Source organism: Trachemys scripta, chromosome 23, assembly GCF_013100865.1.
Source record: "Trachemys scripta elegans isolate TJP31775 chromosome 23, CAS_Tse_1.0, whole genome shotgun sequence".
Taxonomy (NCBI): domain Eukaryota; kingdom Metazoa; phylum Chordata; order Testudines; family Emydidae; genus Trachemys; species Trachemys scripta.
Window position 1 is genome coordinate 11,340,494 of NC_048320.1, and position 25,293 is coordinate 11,365,786.

Genomic DNA, 25,293 nt, shown 5'->3' on the forward strand with positions numbered 1-25,293 from the left:
TTCCTAACTGTCAGGGTGGTTAAACACTGGAATAAATTGCCTAGGGAGGTTGTGGAATCTCCGTCTCTGGAGATATTTAAGAGTAGGTTAGATAAATGTCTATCAGGGATGGTCTAGACAGTATTTGGTCCTGCCATGCGGGCAGGGGACTGGACTCGATGACCTCTCGAGGTCCCTTCCAGTCCTATAATCTATGAATCTATGAATCTATGAAATGAATGTCAAGAGTCTCACCAAATCACAGGACTCGGGGAGCTGGGGCTTTAAGAAAAACGCCAAACTCTGCTTAATTTATTAATATTTATTACATAATTTGACATCCTTGCATGGAAAGGAATGGGGAAATGTAGGCATAAGTTATTTCTCTTAGGCCTGGAAGAGCCGTCAGTTGGAACTGACTTTGGGCTGCTGCTAACCACAGTAGATCTGAATTGATGGCTTAAAAATAAAAAGCTCTGTGGCTCGAGCTCCGTCCTCTGAGCAATCTGTATGCAATCACACGTGGACAAAGGCACTCCCTGGATCTAAACCCCTTTACAACTGGGGTTCCAGGTTAGATGCAGAACTAGATGATGCCCAGTTACTACTGGTCTGGATGCAACTGAAATCTCCCAAACCCAGCCAGTCTCATGAGATTTTGACCCGGAACAGCAAAAATCGCACCAGAGCAGGCGATCCAGAAAAATGTATGTGCCCAACAGGAGAAAGAGCGGACGTCACAAGAACAGGCTGCACGATCTCAAGCGTCGTCAAACTGAATCCAACCCTCAGCCATTGTTTCGGCCTCCCACGCGAAACCACAGACCTAACATTTAATCCGCATCCAGAGGACACCGACTGTGCGGCCTCAGCCTATTGCTATATACCAGAGGGCCAAAAACTGTCATGAGGAGAGAGATGCTGGTGGAGGAGGAAGGATGGCATGGTGGCTCAAGCGTGACCCCAGCCATCAGAAGACCAGCCTCTGCCAGAGACTTCCTGGGTGACAGAACAAGGAGCAATGGTCTCTAGTTGCAGTGGGGAGGTTTAGGTTGGATATTAGGAAAAACTTTTTTACCAGGAGGGTGGTGAAGCACTGGAATGGGTTCCCTAGGGAGGTGGTGGAATCTCCTTCCTTTGAGGTTTTTAAGGTCAGGCTTGACAAAGCCCTGGCTGGGATGATTTAGTTGGGGTTGGTGCTGCTTTGAGCAGGGGGTTGGACTAGATGACCTCCTGAGGTCTCTTCCAACCCTGAGATTCTCTGACCTTGGGCAAGTCCCTTCATCTCTCTGTGCCTCAGCTCCCCATCTGTAAAACGCGGATAATACATTTAGATTTGGACATACAGCACCTTGCACAACAGGGCCCTGATCTCAGTTGTGGCCTCTACTAATGGGCCGTATCCTCAGCTCAGTCTACGTGAGCATACTTCACTGAAGCCAGTGGGTGGAGCTGGATAATGGGATTGCCTGCGATTCCAGGGTGGAGGGTGGCGGGGAGGACTCGATCACCCAGGAGGTCCCTTCCACTCCTGTGTCCCTAGCAGCTAATCTGATTTATACCAGACGAAGATCTCATCCAATAATAAGTGAAGAGGCGGATCAGGCCCTGTTCTTTCATGTATTATTGGGCCAGATTCTCAGCCGGCGTAACCCTGGCTAGCTCCACTGAAGACAATGCAGCGACACCGCTTTACACGGTTGAGGATCTGAGGGAATGGAGAAGCGGGCCCTTCGCTTCAGAAGAAGAAAGTTGGCTCGGACTCCCGTGACCTACATTGACTTTAGCTCGGCTGCCGCGTGGAACTCCGTCGCTTACTTTTCTACCTCTGCTCCCGACCTCGCCTATAGATCGCATTCTTTTACTGGCCGTGAAACCAAACCGAACCAAACAGACCCTGGAGCCCCGCTAGCACCTTTCCCATCTACACTCCGCCACATTAGAATTAGCCCTTGTGCTGCATGTCATCTTTTATCTGTCCACAAAGCAGAGGCGGCGTGCTTCTAATCTTAGCAGCGCCGAGTTAATCTGGTCTGTGAAAACTCACTCTGTTCTGTTTAATAATACATCACTGTCAGGCCCCCCTCGCCGGCATTGTCCTGTCCCTCTGGACGAGGTTCGCTTTGACATGCCAGGAACAGACAACTTGACTTCCCTTGTGCTCCTCTCACCGTGTAGGATTCCGATTAATGTTACCGAGGGGGTGGGGGAAGATTGCTGGCTACTTCTCCAAGCTATGCAAGGCTCCCTCTTAGACCCGTGTGGGGCTAGCCCCCTCCGGACGCAGATCCAGCGGTGGGAAACCAACATGAATGTAGAAACCACAGGACGGATGATCTGAGCAATTGGTTTCACTGCAAAGCTCAAAGGATGATTGATGAGTGATCGTGGGGAAAGAAACCCATAGCCTCAAACGCATGAAGGGATTCTTTTTCTCAACCTCATGAGAAAGCACAAAGCTGCATCTGGGGCAGAAATTTGCTCTCGGTTAGGTCAGCATCAATATGGAGTCACTCCGTTTACACTGCTGTGTGGAATGACTTTGGCTTGATCCTGGTGGAACCAAGACCCTAATTTGACTCTAAATCCTTCAAGCAAAGTCCAGGATCTGATCCCCAATCAGAGGCGGGGGAAAGGAAGGGCCCATATCTTCAATGATGCTGAGTAGCATGACCATGGTGGGAATCCACATCACATATTTGTCTTTAGGCAGAACTCTTAGTTGGTTTCAATGGGAATTATGGCGTAAAATCCAGCAATGCAAAGGATCTGACCCGCTGCAACTGTCCAAAGCAGCATTGCCAACTCTTGCAATTTTACCACGAGTCTTGTGGTATTTTGGGGTATTAAAGACCCAGCTCCTGCAGACGTGAATATGGGAAAAGCTCAGCTTTCATTCAAAACAAAACAAAAAAATGTTTCTAGCCCTTATGGCTGCAGATAAAAGCCAGAAAATGTGACCTGAGCATGGAGGAAAGGCTCAGAAATCCGAAAGCAAAGAAACAAACCCAAATTCGTTATATTGTTTTTAAAAAAAATCTCATGATTTTAAAGCCAATCTCACTATTTTCTGGGGCTCGCGACTCTGGAACCGTTGGGGTCGGCAATACTGAAGAAATGCTAGTAAATCAACATTCTTCCTGATATTGGGGGGTTACTTCATAAGCGAGGAGAAATGTAAACGTTTTATTAAGATGATGTTAAAAAAAGAAAAGAGTGAATGGTACATAGTTTAGGCGTAGAAGTTTCTGGTGATCCGGGAATAACGTACAGATTATCGAGGGGGTGCAAAGTTCAGTTTAAGATCAGGTGGCGTAAGAAATACATAATCTGCAATAGCCCCGATTGGGGGTAAAAGGTTAGCTACAACACTGAGTGAAATCTCCTATGGAGAGTGTGAAAGAGGGGGATTCCTGGCTAAAATGCTTCCACCCATCCATCCCCGCCCTCAGGGACCTCACATTGCGCTTCTCCGGCGGGGGATCAGAATCAGGCCCACCGTTTTTTAGAAAACAAAGAGTTACTTGGAAAACCGGGTCAGCCTCTGAGATTTTTACCCTGTCAAACTCCTCGATTGAGTCAGTTTCTGTATCAGAGACTTATCCTCTCAAACCGAGAGAGGAGCAGGGGCAGGACAGGAAGTCTTACAAACCCGCTCAGAGGGCATGCTCCCTGGCCCGACTTGCAAGAATCCCCAAGGACATGCAGCCACAACCTAATCATGCCTTCTCCATGCATTGGTTTCAGGGCTTGATGTTCAGAGGCGATGCCCACCCGCGGCTCCCACTGACTTCAACATGGCGTGGTGGATTACACAGCGTCTCTGAACACCAGGCTCTGCTTCGGCTCTCACTTGTGCCAGAGTCAATCAGCATAAAGGTGGTATGAGAACCAGAATCGGGCCCCACAGGGGGCTCAGAATCAGGCCATTCAGGAGACACAGGGGGCTCAAAATGTCCTGCCCCCCTGGGAGACAATCCCACACCCCAGCAGAGCTCACTGTCTATCAGGCTTTCCTGCTATTCAGGCCCTCCTTAAAAATCAGTCCCTGACTCCTATCCCAAATCATCTCTGCTCCATCCCCTCCCTCCACAGAGCCAGGATTTTTCCCTTTGGTAGAGCAGCGTAACTCCACACAACGCTTTCCCAGCAGCACGCCGGAGCAGAGACTCAGCCCGGGGGGAAATCAGTGAGCGTCGTGCAGCGTTACACAGAAGAACTGACCTTAACTGCTCTTTGTTTGTTTGTTTAACTATGGCCATTTTTCTCAGCACCGTTATTTCCTTCAAAACTCTGGAGGGCTTTTGTTGATTCCTTTTTAATTTTCCAAGGTGATTTCTGAAGTCAGGGCAAGTAGGAGGGAATGTGTGGCGGAATTACACAAACTAAAGGCCCCATTATCTGCAGCGGCATTTTTACCATTAGACTTTTCTCAAGACTAGCTCTCCCTCAGCAATCCTGACTTCCATGGAGCTACTCCAGCAGATACCAGCCGAGGATCTGATCCAGATGTAGGACCTGGAGATCCTGTCATTTAACCTCAGTGGGAGTAAGACCAGGACTAAAGGCTCACGTGTTTCATCTCCAGAATTCTGCTCCGTCGTCATTTCATTGATTTTGCAACTAAAGACCCATTCCCTGAGCAGCCAGTGTAGCTGAGTCATCGCTGCCCTCTGCTGGATACCATCGGAACTGCAGAACTGCCTGCCATAGGCCTCGTACTGCAGCTAGCGCTGGTTCCGAATTTTTCAACTCAACTTTTTGGGGGGCGAGAGGGGGTCAGAAAGGGCCGATTTGTTGAAACCAAAACTTTTTGTAGGAAAAGCTTTGGCAGGAAGGCCTTGCAGGTGCAGGATGGACTTTCTCGTCAAAGCAAGAACGATATTTCCCAATCGCAAATGGCTTGGATGCTCCCCTGCGATGTAGGAGGGACAGGTTCAGGTCCCCGTTCTGCCTGGTTTGGAGCACATGCCAGGCTCTGGGGTGGGACGGTTGGTCAGTCTCTCCTTTTTCAAAAAATGAGCAAAGGTCTTGGTTTTGTCCCCAGTGTGGAACGGGGCATTTATTTTACTCTCAAAGTTTTTTGCAGCATGGGACAGTCGTTTCCTACCCAGTGCTAACTGCACGTAGCAGAAGGAGGGTCTCCTTCGGTTCTGAAGCAGGAGGATACAGATCTTACTCTATTGTCAATTTCTAAGAGGCCATCGACACGTTACAATATTAGATATAGGAGAGGAATCCTGCAATTAGCGGATACAAAGTAGGACAGGGGGTGTTCCATAGCTGTTATTACAGTTACATGTGGTTTGTTTCTTTTTTTTTTTTTTTTTTACTTGTGATTATATTTTTCACAAAGGTTCCTTAAGGCCCCAGAACTGAAATAAAGCAAGATGCTATCTTCTTGTGGCATTTCCTACCATCGCGTGGTAGTAACGCCCCATGGACAGCAGATCCAGCTTTATTTTCGGCACCGTCAACTGGCAACATTAAAAAAAAAAAAAACCACGGCCAGTGAGAAACCAAGATGAATACCAGCACTGAGCTAGTCAAAGTAAATCCAGGTGCCACCCTCGGGAAAGATCAAACCACGCAAGTCCTGACTAAAGCCAAAGTCACCCCTGACGCCAGTTTAGGACCACACAAAGGGCTCCGGAGTATCTGCTTGTGCTAGTGTAACCCTGGAATGAACTCTACTGACCTCCATGAAATCCACTCCATGGACACCTGGGCCGAATCAAGGCCAGACAGATTAAGTGGCTTGCCCGATTTTAAACCTTTCAAGGCTTGGGTGGCAATTACACCTGGTGCTGGGCGCTCTGGTGCACAGGGGTCAGTTTCACCCCAAACAAGTCAGAAATAGAACCCAGGCACCCTGGGCTGGAACCTCGGGGTGCTACCGCAAAGAACATTTGCCAAAGGCCAGGCAGAATAGCTGGGAGCAGAACCCACATGCTTTGCCTCTAGTGTCACACTGCCTCTCTCGCGCTGAGCGGATCTCTGCCGCGAACTCGTGCCACGCTTGGGGCCAAGGGGAGCAGCGAGCAAAGCTGAAGACCCTCAGCGAAGAGTTCACAGCAGCCGAGCATTTGCAGACACCGCAGTTGGGGTCTCCGCAAACAATGAGAGACCATATACGGCCCGCAGGAGGGCCACATACACTCAAACATTCTTCAAAACCTTGGGAGGAAGGGGAGGGGAGTTAATTTAGCCACAAGAGGCACTCACGGCTAGGTTCCAGCACAACCAGACTGGCAAGCAAGCACCATCTGGCTTTCGCAGAGGAGTCGATCAATGGGAGTATGTACTTGCAGTACATTCAAAATCTTTAATCTCCTCTCCCTGCGTCTAGCTGCAGAGGCATCCTGGCTCTCTGCTCAGGGCTTTCATTGCTCAGCGCAAACAGCTAGAGAACGCCACTGGTGTTTTGCTTTTCACACATTTGATTCGCGCTCACTTTTAGAATGAGCTCATGCAAATGCCTCTGGCTTCCCGGAGATCAAAGGGTCACATCACACCTCCCTGAGCGAGGGTGTGTTGCAAAGAAAAAAAAAAACACCCCTGCCAACGTCCCCACGGCAGTGTCCGGCCAATGCCACTTACAAACAAAAAAATACCCCGGCGTTAAATGAACGGGCAGCAAGGCCCAGACCAGACTTTAAGGAAGGCATTATTAAGCACAAGGGTGAGATAAAGAAATGGTTATTGTCTGCCAGGAAAGCAGCAGCAATCAGACACATGACTGGATGGTCCAAACACATCGAGTCTAGCAGGGTGTAAAATACAGTTCTCTCAGCTGGCAACTTTTCATGCCATCGTGTCTTCTAAATTAAGGACCCAGGAGAGCTGAATTTCATTAGCTGGATGACACATTCAAGGTGCAAAGATCTTTCCTTCCTTCCTGGAGGGGATGGGGGGGGGGGCGGTTATCGCTGGCGTTCTCAGAGTATAGATTTTGATGCGACAGATTTAGATGACATGCATTCTTCACCAACAATTTAATAGGCTTGTGCGTCAGTGCTGGGGGGAGGCAGGGAGGGCATGCGTCTGTGCGAGCCGCGTATGATGCGTTAATGATTCCTACTCTGAGGCCCAGAAAAACCCAAGAGGTTCACGCAGGCAGGTGGGGGAAGCGTCGGCTAGTAGACCCCAGGACTACGTTTGATTCGCAGCTCACGTCCACGTACCCACACTCATAGGTGCTGGAACTGGGGTGCGGGGGTGCTGCAGCCACCCAAGTACGTCCTGTCCAGACCCCCGGGATACATACTCCGGGAGCTAGCCCAAACTGCCGCCCGGGCTGTCCCGGCTACGCTGCTGTTTTCAGCGTGCTAGCTCTGTTCGAGCTAACACGGGTTCATGGACACGAGCTGGGAATCGCACCTCTCCTCCCGGCTCAAACACAGACGCAGACTGAGAACGAGGACTCCAGTTACAGTCCCTTCTCCGCCACTAACTCACTGCTCGTCAGTTTCCTTGTCAGCAAAACAGGCGAAGGAAAGAAGAATCACTGGGACTCTTATAACAACGCACCTGGCAAGCGTTAATGGAGTCAGTGTCAGGATGCTTTTTACCACCATCCCCCGCCCCCTTTTACAAATGGGGAAACTGAGGCACCAAGCAGGGTTACACAAGAGAAGGCAGGAACGGAACCCAGACGGCCTAGTCCTGGCCCACCCCCCAACTCGGAGCGGTGCGGAGAGGTTTCATTAATGAGCGCTCGTTAAAGCACTTTTGGAGCCTGGCGTGAAAAGCGCCCCGGAAGTGCAAAGCATCCCAAGGTACAAATCCATCCCGGAACAGCAAGCAGCTGGAATAACGGCGGTGCTGGGACCCGCTGATCTCTTACGCGCACCTGCCGCGTGGGAGCACAGGATGGGCTCACTGGCTACCGACTTCCAGGCGAGCTACGAGGTCAGAAGGGACAGGGAACAGGCATCCCAGCAGTTAGCACCGACCCAGAACCACCACCTGCTGCTGTCTATCACTCTCTCCTCCCCATCAGGCCTCACTAACACCAGCCCTAAAGGAGAAGCTCGTTAGTATGACAGTCGAGGGGAGGGGTGCTCCATGAGGGACCCCCCCACACACAGTCTGGAAGGTGCATCTCCCCTCCTCCCCTTCCTTTAGAACCTGCCTCGGCTTCTGCCTGATTAGCTGTAACATCAGCCCTGGCACGGCCCTTGTGTGCAGGAAACGAGCCAGGCGATCCCCCGGGGAGGGATTCCCAGCAGAGCAGAGATAATGAAAGAGGGAATCCAGTAATCAGCTCCATGAGCGGAGGAGCCGACTTGGAAACACACCAAATGTTTACCCAGCTGATAATCAGGGACGCACAGGGGGCGGCGGAATCCCAGACGCTGGAGCAGGCAGGCCGGCGTGGGCTGACTCTGCAATAGTTTAATTACGGAGGTGTCCTCCCAGGGCGGACGGCTGCGCCTTGCATGGTTCAGAAGCCAATTCCCGTCTCGGGCAGCCTTGAAGCCAGCTGCCAACGGCGAGGAGCTCCATCGAAGCCCACGGAGCTGCGCCAGTATCGGATGGGAGCCCTGAAACTTTATCTCAGCCGTTCGAGGTGGAGAGCGCTGAAACCGGGAGTCCCTGCTCTGCAGTTCAGGGCCAGGCCGAGCATCGCGCTCGCTGCCCCAGAGACACCACTGCCAAGGGCAAGTATGGAGATCCGACCACCCCTCCTTTCGAACCACAGCCTCTCCGGCGAGACTGCCAGCCAATGGGACTGAGACACACACACACACACCCCAACTCATTTCATGGAGGCCTCCGAACAGCTTCCAGGCATCCCAGCTGTTCCCCACGTTTCTCAGATACCCAGCTGCCTCGCAGGTGCTGTTTTCCCAGGCCCTGTTACAGCCTGGAGCACCCAGTCCCTGGGTGACACTGGCTCGATGGAAGGATTGGATGGTGTCCTGATGGAGCAAGGGTCACCTGAGTCCTTCGCTGCCGGGCCCGTCTCCGCTGTGGCCTCCAGCAGGAACCACGGGCCCGATTCTCCACTTTGGGGCCCGATTCTCAGTGACTCTGAGATTCCATAGAATTTCCATAGAATCACAGAATCTCAGGGTTGGAAGGGACCTCAGGAGGTTCATAGATTCATAGATTATAGGACTGGAAGGGACCTCGAGAGGTCATCGAGTCCAGTCCCCTGCCCGCATGGCAGGACCAAATACTGCCTAGACCATCCCTAATAGACATTTATCTAACCTACCCTTAAATATTTCCAGAGACGGAGATTCCACAACCTCCCTAGGCAATTTGTTCCAGTGTTTAACCACCCTGACAGTTAGGAACTTTTTCCTAATGTCCAACCTAGACCTCCCTTGCTGCAGTTTAAACCCATTGTTTCTGGTTCTATCCTTAGAGGCTAAGGTGAACAAGTTCTCTCCCTCCTCCTTATGACACCCTTTTAGATACCTGAAAACTAGGTCATCTAGTCCAACCCCCTGCTCAAAGCAGGACCAATCCCCAGACAGATTTTTACCCCAGTTCCCTAAATGGCCCCCTCAGGGATTGAACTCACAACCCTGGGTTTAGCAGGCCCATGCTCAAACCACTAAGCTATCCCTCCCGCAGCCAGAGAGGGCGAAGGTGACTCAGGGCTGCTCTAACTGACCTCCATCCAGTCCCTACTTGGGATGGGGATGGGGGGAGCCGGAAGGGGGATTCTGAGGGGCTGTTGACAGCCAATTCCAGTCGTCTGTAAGCCGAGGGGGCAGCCTGCCCAAGCCTCCACGGCAACAGAATCAGGGCCTCAGTATGATCCGTTACCCCAGTGCCACAGTTCAGGGCAACCGCGCCTGTATCATCCTTCCAGGGCACCCGCCATCAGGCTGCCAGCTCCCCAGCTGTTGCATCTCTCTCCCTTCAGGCCGGGGTGTTCCCAAGCTGCCCAGTTCCCTGCCTCTCACTGTGCATTTCCCAGCACAGACAGGCTGTCCGAGACTGACCATAGAGCGATTGTCAACAATTAGAAGTCACCACGCGGCACTTCCCAGGCAAGCCTACTTTGCTCTGAAGGTAAAAAGCATTACAGAGAAAACATTATGAATAACGAAAGAACCCACGTGCATGCTAATGAGCTCACCAGAATTCGCCCCAACCCTAGCAGAGATTCGGGCGGGATACGTCCTTCAACCCTCCCCCACCCACCCAAGGGAAGTCCTTGAGGTTACCAGTTCATCACAGCTTCAGCTCCGAACAAGCCCCAGTCCTTCCAACCCTCCCTAAGGTTCGGGGCCCTCTCTGGACCTGTCCGTTTGCTGGATCGGGAAGAAGGCCAGTTTAAAACCAGGCTCCTTATCCAAACCCCCTTGATTTGTCTGTTGGTCCCTGGGGAATCCATGCTCCTTTCCAGGGGGCCCTTTCTGCGGAGATGTTACAACCTGAGGGAATTTGCCCTGTCAGTCGCCCCCTGCAGTTCTCCTATTCACCCTTCGTCAGTGTCAGTCGCCCACCTGCTGTTCTCCTATTCCCCCTTCGTCAGTTGCCCCCTGCTGTTCTCCTATTCACAGACAATCCCACAAGGGACACACACACACACAGGCATTTTTAAGACAATGGACCCCAAAGGCATTAACCTAATTCAGCGAAGTCCGTTCAGGATATTGTAGGAAATTGCCAGTCTATGTCACCACCAGCGCACATGGCTGGTCTGCGAGTGCCTTCCCCTTGTGTGAGACACATCAGGGACTGAACCGGGGAACTCCAGAGCTAAACGCAGGAGCTGCTACCGCTTGGGCGAAACAGCCAAGCGCCCCCAGCTGGCTCATATCCTCAGGCACGGCGGGGGCGCTCACCAGCACCGGTATGACCCCCACCATAAGGGGCAAGGCAACCGGCAGCCGGGAGACAGACCCCCAAAAGCCCCTGCAAGCACGCAGCCCCCCTGCGTTCTGCCCTCGACGTCCCAGCGATCGTCACAAAACCCACCATCAGTTCAACAGCAGGAGGGAGGCAAGAAATACGTCAGCAGCAGTTCTCCATTTTCACAGCCATAGCAGGTATTTTTCAACAGAATCAGACGGCGCCAGTAATACAGTCTCTCTCTCACACATACACACACAAACACACACACACACACACACACACAGAGTGTGGCACAAGTGATTTGGACATTGGCGAGAAAGGGGGATGTTTTTAAAAGCCTCTCCCCCTTCTCCTCCCCATCCCCTCCTCCACACAGCCCGCCCAGCTCGTTAGAGTCGGACAGTCTATTGGCTTCCAGGGCCTTGGGAATAGGACGTGAGGCCGAGTGGCTTTGAACTGTTTATTTTCAACTCTTCAGCAGCTGATGTGCGATCGGGAGTCACAGGCGCTCCCGAGATGGGGCTGGCTGACTGGGGGCAGTCCGTTCAGTAACCACACCGGGGCGTTAGCAGGGCTCAGTGTAATATTCCCACCTTTCTGTTGCCACACTGAACAGGAGATAATCCTTTGCGAGTGACAGAAAAGCCACCAGGTAGGCTTGAGTCTCTCCAGTGCCCCAAGAGCAAGAGAGATCGGGCATCTCATTACGAGTGGCATGACATGACAGTAGCACCTAGAATCCTCCACCGAGATTGGGACCCCCATGGTGCTAGGCGCTGTACAAATACAGGAGAGACGGTCCCTACCCCAAGGAAGCCACAGGGTGGGGAAGGGAGAGAGAAGCACTGAGAGGGGAAGGGACTGACTTAAGGTTGCACAGTAGGTTAGTGGCAGAGGCAGAAACAGCCCCCAGGGTCTACTAAATGCTATCCATTGCCCTACCAATGATCCACATTGTGGGCTAGTGGTTAGAGCAGAGGCCTGCTGGGTTCTGTCCCTGCCCAAATACTGAGCTCCCGCAGCAGCCAATGGGATCTTTGGTAAGGCACTGTCTCACTCGGTGCCTCAGTTTATCCCTCTGTGCACTGGACAGAAGAGTAGCTACCGCCCTCACCAGGTATTGCGAGGTTTAACCCTTTAGGGCCAGGGGCACAAGGTGGGGAAGGGAGGGTCAAACATGTCACCCGCCTGTCACTCGTCATGCCAGGTACCAGGACAAGCTCGCTGCTGCCCCCTGGAGTGCACCCACCCAGCCGCTTCACCTCGGCTGCCCTCCTCAGCGCAGGCAGCTCCGCCGTGCAGGGGCCGCTCACGCGCCTCGCCTGTCGGCCTGCGACAGCTCTCCCGGGAGACGCTCCCCAACGGGTTGACAAGAAGTGTCAGCCGGGTGATATGTGATACCAGGCGCCGGGGTGGCACGCCGGGCGAGGGCACTCGGGGAGAAACCGTGCGGGAGAAGGACCCTAGGAGCTGAACCCACCGGGCTTTTCTCACAGGGTTTGCTATGTCAGCCATCGGGCATGCATGTCGTCAGGGGGCCCTGGGGGCACGTGCACAAGACCTAGCACAAGGAGATCCGGATCCCTGAACGGGCCGGACTCCCTACACCGGCCCCCTGGGGCGGCCAGGCAGTGCCACGCTGCAGCCACCAGGGATGGTTCAGAGCTAGGTCCAGTGGAAACAGAGTCAGGGCTTGATCCCGCAGCCCCCCCCCCGCTCTCCGACGCCAATGGAAGGGAGGGCTGGAGGCTTGGGCCCACGGGCGTTATTGATCCGGAGACTCAGAGCAGGCAAACAGCTGGGGGAAAGGGCCCTTGCGCCATGCCTCTCATCGTCTCTCTCCCACTAAGGACCAGTTCAGACCAAGGCTTCTGGGCCACTTAAAGGGCAAGAGAAGCATTCAGCTGCCAAGTCATTCGCCTTGCAGCTCTAGCCAAACCACATCCTGCATGGGGCGGGGCAGGATTCTCCCCCCTCCCCCGGGTTGCGCAGAAGCACGTCCGTCCGTGCTGAGGGGCACTCACTGGTCATCACCGACTTTCTTCACCCAGGCCATGTCCCGCTCCGACTGACTGGTCGCCAGGTCCTAGGGAACATCAGACAACCCCTCCATTACCATCAGCAGGGGGCCGGGGCGGTTCTCATTCCGGTCCCGGTGGATTTCCCAGGCTCCCCAGCTGGTAACTCCGCCATCCCCTCTCCCCTGCTGTTGCTCTCTCAGGATAGACCGAGAGCCACACCCCCTATCCAGCCGCCACATGTAATCCCTTCCCCGGGAGAGGCACAGCTGGGGTCAGCTGCAGGGGTTGGACCAAGGGCTTCTAGCCGCAGAGAACTGGTGTCTGGCATTTGAGCGACAGGACTTGGCCGGCTAGCAGAGGGAGGTGGCAGGCTATCATCTGTGGATCAGTCACAGAAAGGGCACAGCCATCTTCCCCAATGTCTGCAGCTTAAGTAAAGGCCAGCAGAGCAAACCTTGCACAAGTCCTACAAGTCTGCACCAGAGACGGGATCCCGGGGGCACGAAGCCAAGTGCCAGCCCCCTGCCAGAGGGATCAGGCAGAGCCAATAATCCCTGCGCGCTTGGAGATCTCAGTTCCGGTCGACAGGCAGCTGCCCCCTCTGCCAGGGAAAGACCAGGACCGGGCTCGGGTCTCTGTCCGTCACCCGGCCCAAGGGGATGCTCCGGAGTGACAGCAGTGGGGCCGAGAGCGGGACCCGCCCCTGCCTGAGCTCTCAGCTTGGGAGGGAGGGGCACAGGTTTGCCACCATCCCTGGGAGCTCCCGGCAAACGGAAGCCCCGATTCCAAATGCCAGCAAGGCCCCAGTACAGGACCGGGCCTCTGCTCTTTCACAAGGCCTGATCCTGCAAGGAGTCCGGGGCACGACCGGGCCCAGACGAACCCCCGCGGCGGCCCGACTGCCCCCTCACCTGTGCCCGGGTCTCCTGGAGCTGCTTCAGCTCGGACTGCAGCCTCTCGCACTCTGCCTTCAGCTGCTCCTCCCGGCGCTGCGAGCTCTGGGCTTCGTGCCGGGTCTCCTCCAGCTCGGCCTCCAGCCTGTGCACCTCCAGCTCGCTGGGCTGCTCCAGGCTGCGGGAGCTCTGCCAGCTCATCGAGCGATCCAGCACTGCGGGGGGGGGGGATGGGATAATGCCGGTGAAGGGAGGCGCTGGGGGGAGGCAGACCCACCCCAATTGGCACAGCCTGGCTCTCTCTACCTGCCTCCCTACCGCCACCGTCCCTCTCCCGGGGGGAGGTCAGAACACAAAAGCCTTATCGGGGTCAGCCCCACAGAAAGAAGCGAACAACCGGCCCCGTCTCTGTAACAAACCAAAGCAAGAACTGCCCAGGGAACAGAAGCCACGTACAAACGGGCCCTCCAGTCTGCAGCTAGGAGCAAACCAGGACCCTGCACCTCCAAGGCACTGCCTGCTGCCTCCAGAGCCAGTAGCCAGGCCCCTCTCCTAGCCGGGGCTGGCCATTAGGAGGAGACGTGACCGGATACACTAAGCCGCCCCATGTCTGTGTTACACGTGGCCCCAGGCAGCCCCAGCGCATTCCCAATAAGAAGAACCTGCCGGAGAGCTCTGGCTTGACAGCCCCAGAGTCTGATCCCTCGCTGGGGTAAACCAGCGTCAGTCCACTGGAGCCAAGGGGCCAGATTCCCAGTGGGCGTCAATCGATCCAGCCCCACGGACAGCAACGCCTGAGCTGAGGAACCGGCCAGCAGCCCACGTCTGGTGCCCGGACACCCAAGGTGGCAGCTTCCTCTTTGGTTTTCAATGATCCCTTCCTTTAATTATATTTAACGGCAGGTTTCACGCACGCCCCAATGACTCGGTAATTAGCCGCCGTGATTCGAGTATCTTTATTCCGCTGCAGCTCATCCCGTACGTGCCTGTGCCAGACGGATGAGGCTGGCGGCTGGGGCTCTCAGGGGTGAAGAGGTCACAGGGGGTGGCCAGGGTTCCCTTTTCTATGGCAGGGGGATCATTCGAGTCTTGGGCACCTTTAACACGAGTCAAGCCACAAGCAGCATGGGGTGGATCAGCCATTCTCCCGCCACCACCAAAGACCCCTCGGCACTCGTTAGTGAAACCACCACTAGGAGAAGCAGCTGGTGATCAAAGAGCCGGTGGGTTTGCTTTGCGGTCTGCTCTTACGCCAGCGCACAGAGGGATGGGGTCCAGGCCCGGAACCGGGAGGCCCGAGCTCGGTTCCCCCCCACCCATCCGGTGACTTTGGAGAACAGTGTCTCGCTCCCAGAGCGCGGCACAGCTTGGCCAGCGTCCCCAGAGCTACCCTCCCGCTCGGAGATCCAGGTGCTCTCAGAGTGCCGACGGCTGTTACTTCACCGGCAGCTAGCCCCCAGTTGTGAACAGCTGGCCTGTGCCATCTCCCTCACTAAAACCATGGAAACAGACTCGGTTGGTGAGTCTGAAACGGGCCATTAACCGGGCTTGTGGCAGACTTCAGAAACAGAAGCGACAAACGGAGGGGTTCCAGTGCCCTCTGCTGGCCGGAACGGGGACCCTGCATGGTTTGATCCCCGTCCCTTCGAGCGGCCCAGCAAACCGGGAGCTGTGCCAAAGAGCTGTTCTTTTCAGCAGAGTGACAGAAATATATCAAAAGCATCAACAGCCCACAGTACTCTGCAAGCTAACAGGCCGGACTCAGAACCGCCCCTGAATAGGTCCATCAATGGCTATTAGCCAGGAGGGGCAGGGATGGTGTCCCTAGCCTCTGGTTGCCAGATGCTGGGAATGAGCGACAGAGGATGGATCACTTGATGAGTCCCTGTTCTGTTCATTCCCTCTGGTAGTAGCCACTGTGGGAAGACAGGATACTGGGCGAGATGGACCTTTGGTCTGACCCAGTCTGGCCGTTCTTATGTAGGATATAATTCCACGGCCTGTGTTGTGCGGGAGGTCAGATTAGCCCAGCGGCTCTCAACCTATTTACCAACGTGGGCTGTATATGCAGCTCTTGATGTGTTATGTGGGCCGCATCCACACAATATATATACTACCTATATGGCCCTGAGGATGTCACATGGGCCGCAGCTGTGTGCTGATTGGGCCACAAGCAGCCCGTGGGCCTTGGGTTGAGAACCACTCATAATGATGCCTTTTGGTGCTAAAATCTAGAAACCCTATAAAATATTCATTGGGCTAAAGAACACTTCATAGCGGGACTCCATTCTGGGGGCTGTGATGAGGAGGGAGAGGGCAGCGCACTCCAACTATTCTCTGCTTCCCAGGGCCCGTACAGCACCATGCACAGCAGAGGTAAGTTAGAGCAACCCTCAGGCTGCTCTAAACACCAATGACTGGGCGGGCCCATGACTGCCCCAGAATGCAGTGAGCAGAAAAGTGGCCTTAAGGAGCTGGGAATCAGGGCCAGTGAGGGCATAAGCCGCCATGTATTACAAGTCCCTCTACAACGGCCAACCTTAGGCAGGGTCCACGCTGGGGAAGACCAAACGTCTTCCCAGGGCAGAAACGAAAGACTCACCATGTGTCAGGCCAGGGCTGCCATGGAGCGACAGGTATTGGACCTCCTGGTTCTGCAGCTGGGAGTTGAGGTTCTGGAAGGAGTTGCCATCTCTCTGTCGCAGCTGCTGCTCCAGGCTCCGGATCCGATTCAGATGGGTCTCCACCAAAGCTCTCTGGGGAGGAGGGGGAAAAAGGGGGGTGCAGAAAGAGAGGGTGAAGGGCAGAGATCTGTGCTGCAAATATATCCCCCCCTCTCTACACACACAACCCTTTGCACACCACGCGGTTTGTGGGCCCTTCCCGGCCCCATGTGGTGCACGGGGCTGTACAATCTGAACTTACACGCCAGAGCCCGAGAGCTAATCCTATGGCCACGACTGTGGCTGACACACCGGGGATTGAACCGGGGACCTCCTGAACTAAAACCAGGAGCCGTTACAGCTTGAGCGAAAACTCTGCAGCTGGCCTGGGGACCAGGCTCTGATCCCCCGCAGATCGGTACCCGTAACGCGCACTCACCCGGCGGTTACACAAACACCTAGGAGAGTCAGTAGCTGAAATACACCCAGCGTGGGGGGCAGATTTTCAAATTACAATAGCAGTCGGGTGCTTAACTCCCTTAGACGCATCAGAAAAATCCCACCTTAGGAACATCCCAGCAAGGGACAATCAACCGCAGCAAAAGCCATCAGCTCAATCATCACACCTGAGTGCTGCATAAACCACAGTCCCCGTCTCTCTCTCTTGTGCTGTTTGTCCCACCCACACAGACACATCCGCACCCCAAAAACAACCCTCAGCTGGACTCTCTTTGCCTGATCTTTTGAATTCCTGGATGGCCTTGGGTGCGCCTTTGTCTTGGAGACGGCTTTTGTTTCTTACGTTCCACCAAAACGAAGGGTGGTTGTTAAACTAACGAACGTATGTTAAACTAGGTTTTTACCTAGCCCACATAACAACAAGAAGGCTAAAAGCACTCGGGAGGACAGAACGAGACCTCAACAAGCCGGAGAATTGGTCTGAAATGAACCAGATGAAATTCAATAAAGACAAGTGCAAAGTACGTAGGACCGGGGGAGGAGGGGGGGGGAATCAAATCTCATTTGATCGAACAACTGGCTAGGTGTTCGTGCTGCTGAGAAGGATCTGGGGGTTACGGTGAATCACAAACGGCGTATGAGTCAGCAGTGGGATGCAGTTGTCAAAAAGGCGAATATCATTCTGGGGCGTGTTAACAAGGGGGTCAGACATGAGGCTTGATCGACACTAGGAAGTTAGGTTGGTGTAACTACATCATTGGTGCAGGCAGAGCTAGATTGATGGGAGAATTCTGGCTATTGCCACACACGGAGGTCAACGGGAGAAGAAATCCCGTCAGCACAGGCAGCGTCTTTGGTGAAGCGCTGCGGCATTTTAAGTGTAGACGACAAGCCCTAAGACCTGGGAGGGGTTTATCACGCTCTGCTCGGCACTGGACGTGGACAAACTGGAGAGCAACAGAAATGATCAAAGGTTTAGAAAACCCGACCCATGGGGAAAAAAGTTTTAAAAAACCTGGGTGTGTTTAGCCTTGAGAAAAGCAGACTGAGGGGCGGGACCTGAGAACAGCCTGCAATATGGTACGGGCTGTCACAAAGAGGACTGCGATCGACTATTCTGCTCAACCGCTCCGGGGTTGGAGCACCCCCAGAAAAAAATTGGTGGGTGCTCACCAACAGCTCCCCGCCCCCCTCCGCTCCAGCTTACCTCCGCCTTCTCCGCGAGCGCGCCGCCGCGTCCTGCTTCTCCCCCCTCCCTCCCAGCGCTTGCGCCACAAAACAGCTGATTCGCGGATCAGGGAGGGAGGGGGGAGGAGGGGGAACGTGGCGCGCTGGGGGAAGAGGCGGGGATTTGGGGAAGGGATCCAATAGGGGCAGGGAGGGGGCGGAGTTAGGGCGGGGACTTTGGGGGATGGGGTTGGAATGGGGGTGGGGCCAGGAGCGGGGAAAGGGGTTGGGGGGCGCAGGCACCCACCAGCGCCGGAGAAAGTTGGCGCCTATGGTGCCCACGGAAGGTAAGACGAGAAGTAATGGGCTTAACCCGCAGCAAGAGAGATGTAGGTTCTATATTAGGAAGACTTTCTAACTCTCAGGGTAGTTACGCTCTAGGTTTCCGACGGAGGTTTGGATTCTAAATACCCCTGTGGATCTGGGCCCAAGGGACTAGCCGTGGAAGCGTTTTCGCAGTCTTCATGCAGCTCTGTGAGCCCCGCGAGGCCGGGGAACAGCTGGAAGCAAAGAGGAGCTGCTGCCCGAGGGAGCCGAGAGCACTTCCAAAGCGAAGGAGAAGTGATAAGACACATTAATAAAAGTCACGTTCAAAGCCGCACTGCAGCGGGCTCGGATTCAGGCATTAACCGAGATAAGTAATCGAGTTATACTGCCTGATGCATGAATTCAGCCATTAGAATAATTGTGTCTTGGAGCACTCTGCATTCCCCTAGCACAGAGCTCAAACGAGCAAAGGGACAGTACAGCGGGTCGGGATCATCAGCCCCACTTGACAGATGCACGGAGAGGAGAAGCGATTTGCCCAGCAACGGTGAGTCAGCGGCAGACCTGGAAATAGAACCCAGGAGTTCTGGGAATAGAATCCTGACACTGGTTCCCTGCAAACAGGCCCAGAGCCACAAAAGGCATTTAGGCACCTAAACTTCCACGAAGTTAGGGGCTGAAATACCTTTGGGGATCTGGGCCATACTCCCTGTGAGGGCCAGGAATCCTGTCTCTCAGTCCCCTGTTCCAGCCACCAGAGAGACTGCAAGATCAAAGGACAGAACAAACTACCTGATACCTTATGCCGCCTCCTATTACCACAGCATCTAAGTGCTTCAGTCTTTAATGTACTTGTCCTCACAACAGCGCTGTTACTCCACTGCACAGACACAAAGAGATTAAGGGTCTTGCCCAAGGGACGTCTGTGGCAGAGCAGGGAATCAAACTTCTAAGTCCCAGGCCAGCCCCTTAGCCCCCTGACCACTCTTCCTTTTCCTAGCTACCTGCCTCCCACCAAAGGGTTATTCAATCTGGTTTCCTCTGGCCTATTTTTGAGTGGTTGCAGACTATTCCAGGCCGGGAGTTCGCGGCGCACACAGGGCCCTGGCTGGAACCTACCATCTCCCCCAGCTCCGACTCCAAATCGGCCTTCTCCACACACAGCTTCTCATACGCCTGGATCATCTCGTCCAGCTGCTCCTCCCTCTCTTTGCTCTTCTGCAGCTGGAAAGAAGCAAAGGGGGCTGTTGGCAGGGAGCCGAGAGACACGCCGCATCTATGGACACCTGCTAACGGTACTAAAGGCAGAGAGCCGAGCCCCTCTGCCGTGGGGTCCTCGGATACTTGAGCAGCGGGGGAGACGCTGATCCTGCTCCAGCCAGAGAGAAGTGGACATAGGAACACTGATAGCAGATAATAAATAGCTTCCCTTTCCCCAGCCCCTTTAAGCCACAGTGCTTTACAAGCGTTATCTATGTAGAGACCGCCTCTGAAATGCAGCCACCTCTGGGGTGCAACACAGCAGCTGTTTCACAGCACCCAGCAATGTTTCCGGCAGGAAGAGAAGGAAAACGCCATGCCTGGCTTAAATGGCTGGGGAAGGGGCTTTTTGGTTGGCCAAGTGTAATTACCGGAGCTGGAATTCGGCCAGGATGCCAGGCTTAACCCCCCCTGCATCTGAGAATCTTCCTCCATAGGGGCCTGTAGATCCTTCTGTCCCAACGGTTGAGAAATTGTCTCTATCGGGCTCTGCAAATCCCCCCACACACAATCACTGGGGCTGAGAATCCCCCTCTATCGGGCCCTCCGAACCCCTTTAAAGCTGCAGACACACATACACCTCTGCAGCGCAGGGCCTGGCTAGCTCCATCTCCCTGACCTCGCCACGACCCTGATCTTTCCAGCTAGGAACCAACGGGCCCGGGCAAGGCAGCTGCGAGGTGCCAAGCCCCCTAAGCCACCCACCTCATGCTGGAATTGATTCAGTTGCTGCTGGAGGCTGGCCTTCTCGCTCTTCAGCAGGGAGCACTCGTGGGTGTCGTAGACCGAGAAGAGGCGCTCCTCCCCGAACTCGCTGATCACCGGGTACTGCAGCCACGGGGCGAAAGCAGACACGGGCATCAAGGAACCCGCCGACAGCAGCACGGGGTGCCCCAACTCAGCAGCCCCGGCACCTCCCCAGGAGCCCGGGGGCTGCCCCCAGCTGGCATCCAATGGAGCAAGTCTCAGGCCGGCCCGGGACAACAGCGCTCCGCTCGGCTCGGTTCAGAGGGACTCCCAGAGCTCCGCGGATGTGGCTGTCTCAGGGCGGGACCCGCGAGCGGCCTTCTGCTCAGGCCAGCGCCGAGCACAACAGAGACGCGCTCTGGTTAATCATCGTTGTGCTAGAGACACAGGAAACGGCACGCCCAGCGGTGTATAATCCCGGGGACAAGCCCAGAGCTGCACACTGCGTATACAACCCACAGAAACGCGTGTGAGCCCAGAAACACCCCTGCCCTGCCCCGGGGTGTCTAATCAAATCTACAACCCCAGAGGTGCTGCCCACGAAGCTGTAAACAGGCATACAATCCCAGAGTTGCACGCCCAGCTGTGTATTACTGTGTGCGTGACCCCGCACCTCACTGCGACAGCTGCTATTACAGTTATCCCGGATTCCTGGCACCTGTCCCAGCGGTTCCATTCGCCTGGCCGGGGTCAGGTCCGCCCTGGATCTGGCTGCATGGGGGGGTGGGGGGAGGAGCGGACGCTCGCCCTCTTGCGCCTCACCTTGATCTCGTACATCTTCAGCCTCCTCTTGAGGGTGGAGTTCTCCCTCTCCAGGCTGGTCAGGCGGTTTTTGATGTCGTCGTAGGCCGTGATGAGGGCGAAGTGAGAGGCCGAGCACATCTCACTGGAGAGGTCCGTGTTGGGGCTGTCCAGCCACTCCTCATCCTGGCACAGGGCCTCCTGGGTGAGGATGCTGATGTCATCCTCAAACATGGAGTCCATCGCACGGCTCGGGACGGGCCTTCAGCGGGAATCGCCAGGGCACAGCGACTCCTGACTGCAAAAGAATGACGGGGCCAGGATGAAAAGAGGAAGCAAGGCCTAGTGGTTAATCATCAGTGCTCCAGTAGCACCTAGAGACCCTGTCATCTCCCCGCGGCAGCTGAGCAACTTACAAACGCACAATGAGATGGTCCTGGCCCCAGAGTGCTTGCAACCCCCAGAAGCTGACCATTTTATTCCCATTTTACAGGTGGGGGAACTGAGGCGCAGAGAGACTTGCCTCAAATCACCCAGGGAGTCTGCGGCAGAGGCAGGAATCAAACCCAAATTTCTCAAGTCCTGGCCCAGCCACAAGAACAAAGCACTCAGACGAGCCACTTAACCACAGCATTAGCCCCGGTGGAGAGACACCTGTGGTTGCTGGTGGATGGTGTCTGCGATTTTTTTTAAGCAGACCAGGAAATGGGCAGTGAGGGGGACCCATCTCATACTGGCAGGGAAACTGGCTTGTGTTTATTAATGAACTGCCATTTAAAAAAAAAAGAATACCCAAAGCCCCCTGTCCTGGAACACAAGAGAAATCCGGGACACCCAGGCCTCCATTCTTCTGAGCACGGGAGGCGGATAAATAACAAACCCAGGTAATGGTGGAATTAAAAGGTCTCAGCGCGGTGATACCTCTGCCAATAGAACGGCTAAAAAGGGGAAGGAGCCTGGAAGAGGGACCAGATCTATCTAAATACCCCCCCCCCGCACCCCCACCCAAACACACTAAAAGATGGGAGATGGGGACATGACACAGCGATGCCAATTGCACAGTGAGTCACCGTGGCAAAGGGGGTGGATGAAGACAGAGCCCAATGAGTAAACTTTGTGCTGGCTTTAGCACCTTCCAGCCGAGAGGATGAAAGCAGTTTTAAGTCATCGCTCAGACCTGATCATAATGAATAGCTAGGCCTTCTCCTCGGTAGATCTCAAAGCACTACACAGGGATTTTGTCCCGGTATCACTATGTCAGTTAGGGGCGAGGTTTGTTTGTTTTTTATGGCTACAGTTATCCCAGTACAATTTCTAGCGTGGATGCAGTTATCCTGGTTAAAAAGATGCCTTATACTGGTAGAGCATATTCCCCTCCTCTAAGCTACAGCAGGACAAGCACATGGATACCAGTAAACCTGCAGCCACTCTGGGAGGGGGATGCAGGATTTTAACTACACCGGTATAGTCAAAGCGACGCTGCTCGTGTGTAGACAAGATCTGAGCACCAGGATCCCCGTGGTATAGATAGATAGATACAGCAGCGAATTCAGACAGGAGGCTGCGAGAACTGAAGCTGGCACCAAGCCGTGCCCAATGTCGCACGAGGCTCTCACAGCACGGGGGGGGGGAGGGGGATGCGTGACGTGTCAGCCATCGGGGGTGAGCTGAAGGCAGTCTGAATTGGTGTTATTTACGTGCTGAGTGGGCCAAAGGAAGGTGTAGACTCCTCTCTGATTTGGGGCCGAGGGGGATTAAGTGACTTTCTCAAGGTCCCACGGGAAGTCTGTGGCTGAACCAGAAATAGATCCCTGTCCCGATGTCTCCCAGGCTGGCGCCTTAGCCACGAGGCTCCCCGTCCTCCCTAGAAATACGAGGCAGGAATCCAACTCGCCCTATAGAAAGACACGCTCACCACCAAGAGCGCAGCCGGCGCCTCCTGATTCCTGGCACCAACACCCCCATCCCCATGGCTAACTTGCCATGTGCCGCAGACCTGCATTATACCTGCAGAGGAGGTGGGGGCACCCTCTTTTCTTCAGGTCACCAGTTCGAATCCAGCCCGGATCAGTAGGGCCTGAAGTTCCGGCCCAGCTGTTTATGGAACTAGGTGAATGAGACGGGGGCTGCAACCCAGAGCTTTAATGGACAGGTGCCTCTGACACAGCTGGCACCAGCTGACCCCCTTGTTTGCAGCCTCAGGAAAGGAACGGGCCGTTAAGACTCATCTCTCACCGCCATGCGGGTCCCTCCAGGGAAAGGGCCAGGGTATGTGGGAATGTCTCTCTTCCACGCATAACTAACAGTGACACGAGGGGTTAAAGCACTGATCTAGCATGCAGGAGACCTGGGATCAGTTCCCAGCTCCGCCACAGCCTCCCTGCATGACCTTGGGCAAGTCACTTAGACCCCCCATGCCTCAGTTTCCCCCTCTGTAAAATGGGGGAGAATAACTCTGAGTAGATGTCTATGCAGCCTGACGGACAGGGTTATTAGAGCAGGGTGGGCTAGGCGTCAGGAAAGGTGGGTTCATCTAGCCCGAGCTCCACAATGTGACCTCAGGGGAGTCACACGTCCCCTCCCACTCTTTATCTGCTTAACTTGTCAGAGTAGACCCGGCTTTGTACTATGCGTATGTACGGTGCCCAGCGCCCAACCCGCTCTTGGGAGGGGCTTTAAGGCCCCCTTCAAACAGCTGTTTCCCAAAGATCTTTCTGTGGCTTGTGCCAGAGGACAGCTATAGTGCCACTCTCTTTGCTGAGGGAATTAGTATTTAAAAGCATTCAATTAAATAAAGCCTACAAAGAGCATGACATCATCACAACGTCAAACCCAGCCCAGAGGGCAAACGAACAAAGCCAACCAACCACAGAAAACACACTATGAACCAACGTAGGGGTTCCCAGACCCAGCCTCACAATCCCCCAGACGCCCCCCCCCCCCCCCCCCCCACTTCCCCAAAACTCAGGGGAAAGGCAGAGGACTTGCCTTCACTGCTAAGTTAACAGAGAAGGTATAACTCAGGGGTCGGCAACCTTTCAGAAGTGCTGTGCCAAGTCTTCATTTATTCACTCTGATTTAAGGTTTCGCGGGCAGTCATACATCTTAACGTTTTTAGAAGGTCTCTTTCTATAAGTCCATAATATATAACTAAACTATTGCTGTATGTAAAGTACATGCGGTTTTTAAAATGTTTAAGAAGCTTCGTTTAAAATTAAATTAAAATGCAGAGTCCCCCGGACCGGTCGCCAGGACCCGGGCAGTGTGAGTGCCACTGAAAATCAGCTCGCGTGCCGCCTTCGGCACGCATGCCATAGGTTGCCTACCCCTGTTATAACTCAAGCCCCATTCACACACAAACCCTTCCACTCAAATGCATGCTGCTTGTAACTGGAGTGGGGCCAGTCCCCTCGGCTGCTGCCCCAGACTCTCTGCACCGAATGCCGGCTAGCGCAGGGGTTCTCCCAACACATTTTTCAGTGACCTCAGAGCACGGCCATCAACTCTTGCTGGTGGCCACTCTGACAATTTTTCCTGAAATACTTAAGTAACTTTAGGAAAAACAGACAAATATGCACATATACACGTCCAAATCATTATAATTTCTTTACGGAGAGGGTGGGGTTTTTTTGCGGACTCAATGATAAAAATAATGTACACTTGTTTCTATCACTTTTCACAGCAGACTTACTGGGAGGCTGTGAAAAGTGATATTAACAGACTGAGCTCAATTTTCACAGCAGACTTACTCAGCCCTGGCAAACCAGAATTAAGCCCTGGATGGGGAGGCGGGTAGGGAGACAGGGGGGCCAGGGAGGATGGATAGGGGGCCGGGAAGGCAGTGGGGGCCAGGGATGATACGGGGGGGTAGGGGTGAGCCAAGGGCCGGCATCCACAGTCTGTGTCCAGGGCCAGAGCCCAGAACCCCATGACCAGAGCCTGCTGCCTGCCACTCCAGGGCTGAAGCCTGAAGCCAGAGCCTCACCCCACCCAGGGAGGTGGGGAACTCACTGGCTGCCAGCTTCTCTGATATTTGTGGCTCCAGAGGGGGGCAGGGGAGGGGCCACTGCTTTCCCTTCTCCCCCCTCCCCAGTCACTGCCCAGGTGGCTGTGGCCACAAGAAATGCCCCCGGTGGCCGCATGCAGCCACAGTAGCTGCATTCAAGAAACACAGGGCTAGCGCCATCTGAGCACTGCCCGTCCTCCAACGCCTGC

General features: G+C 54.5%; 1 protein-coding gene across 1 annotated transcript in view; it reads right to left on the reverse strand.

Moving 5' to 3' along the window:
* Positions 1–25,293, reverse strand: part of TBKBP1 (TBK1 binding protein 1) — a 60,193-nt gene that overhangs the window by 24,247 nt on the left and 10,653 nt on the right. Inside the window, exons 2-7 of the mRNA XM_034756224.1 lie at positions 21,100–21,376; positions 20,296–20,418; positions 19,450–19,554; positions 16,317–16,470; positions 13,733–13,929; positions 12,825–12,886 (exon numbers count right to left, since the gene is read on the reverse strand). Coding sequence (XP_034612115.1) covers positions 12,825–12,886; positions 13,733–13,929; positions 16,317–16,470; positions 19,450–19,554; positions 20,296–20,418; positions 21,100–21,321 — 863 coding nt within the window. The 5' untranslated portion in view covers positions 21,322–21,376. The remainder of the gene's footprint in view (positions 1–12,824; positions 12,887–13,732; positions 13,930–16,316; positions 16,471–19,449; positions 19,555–20,295; positions 20,419–21,099; positions 21,377–25,293) is intronic.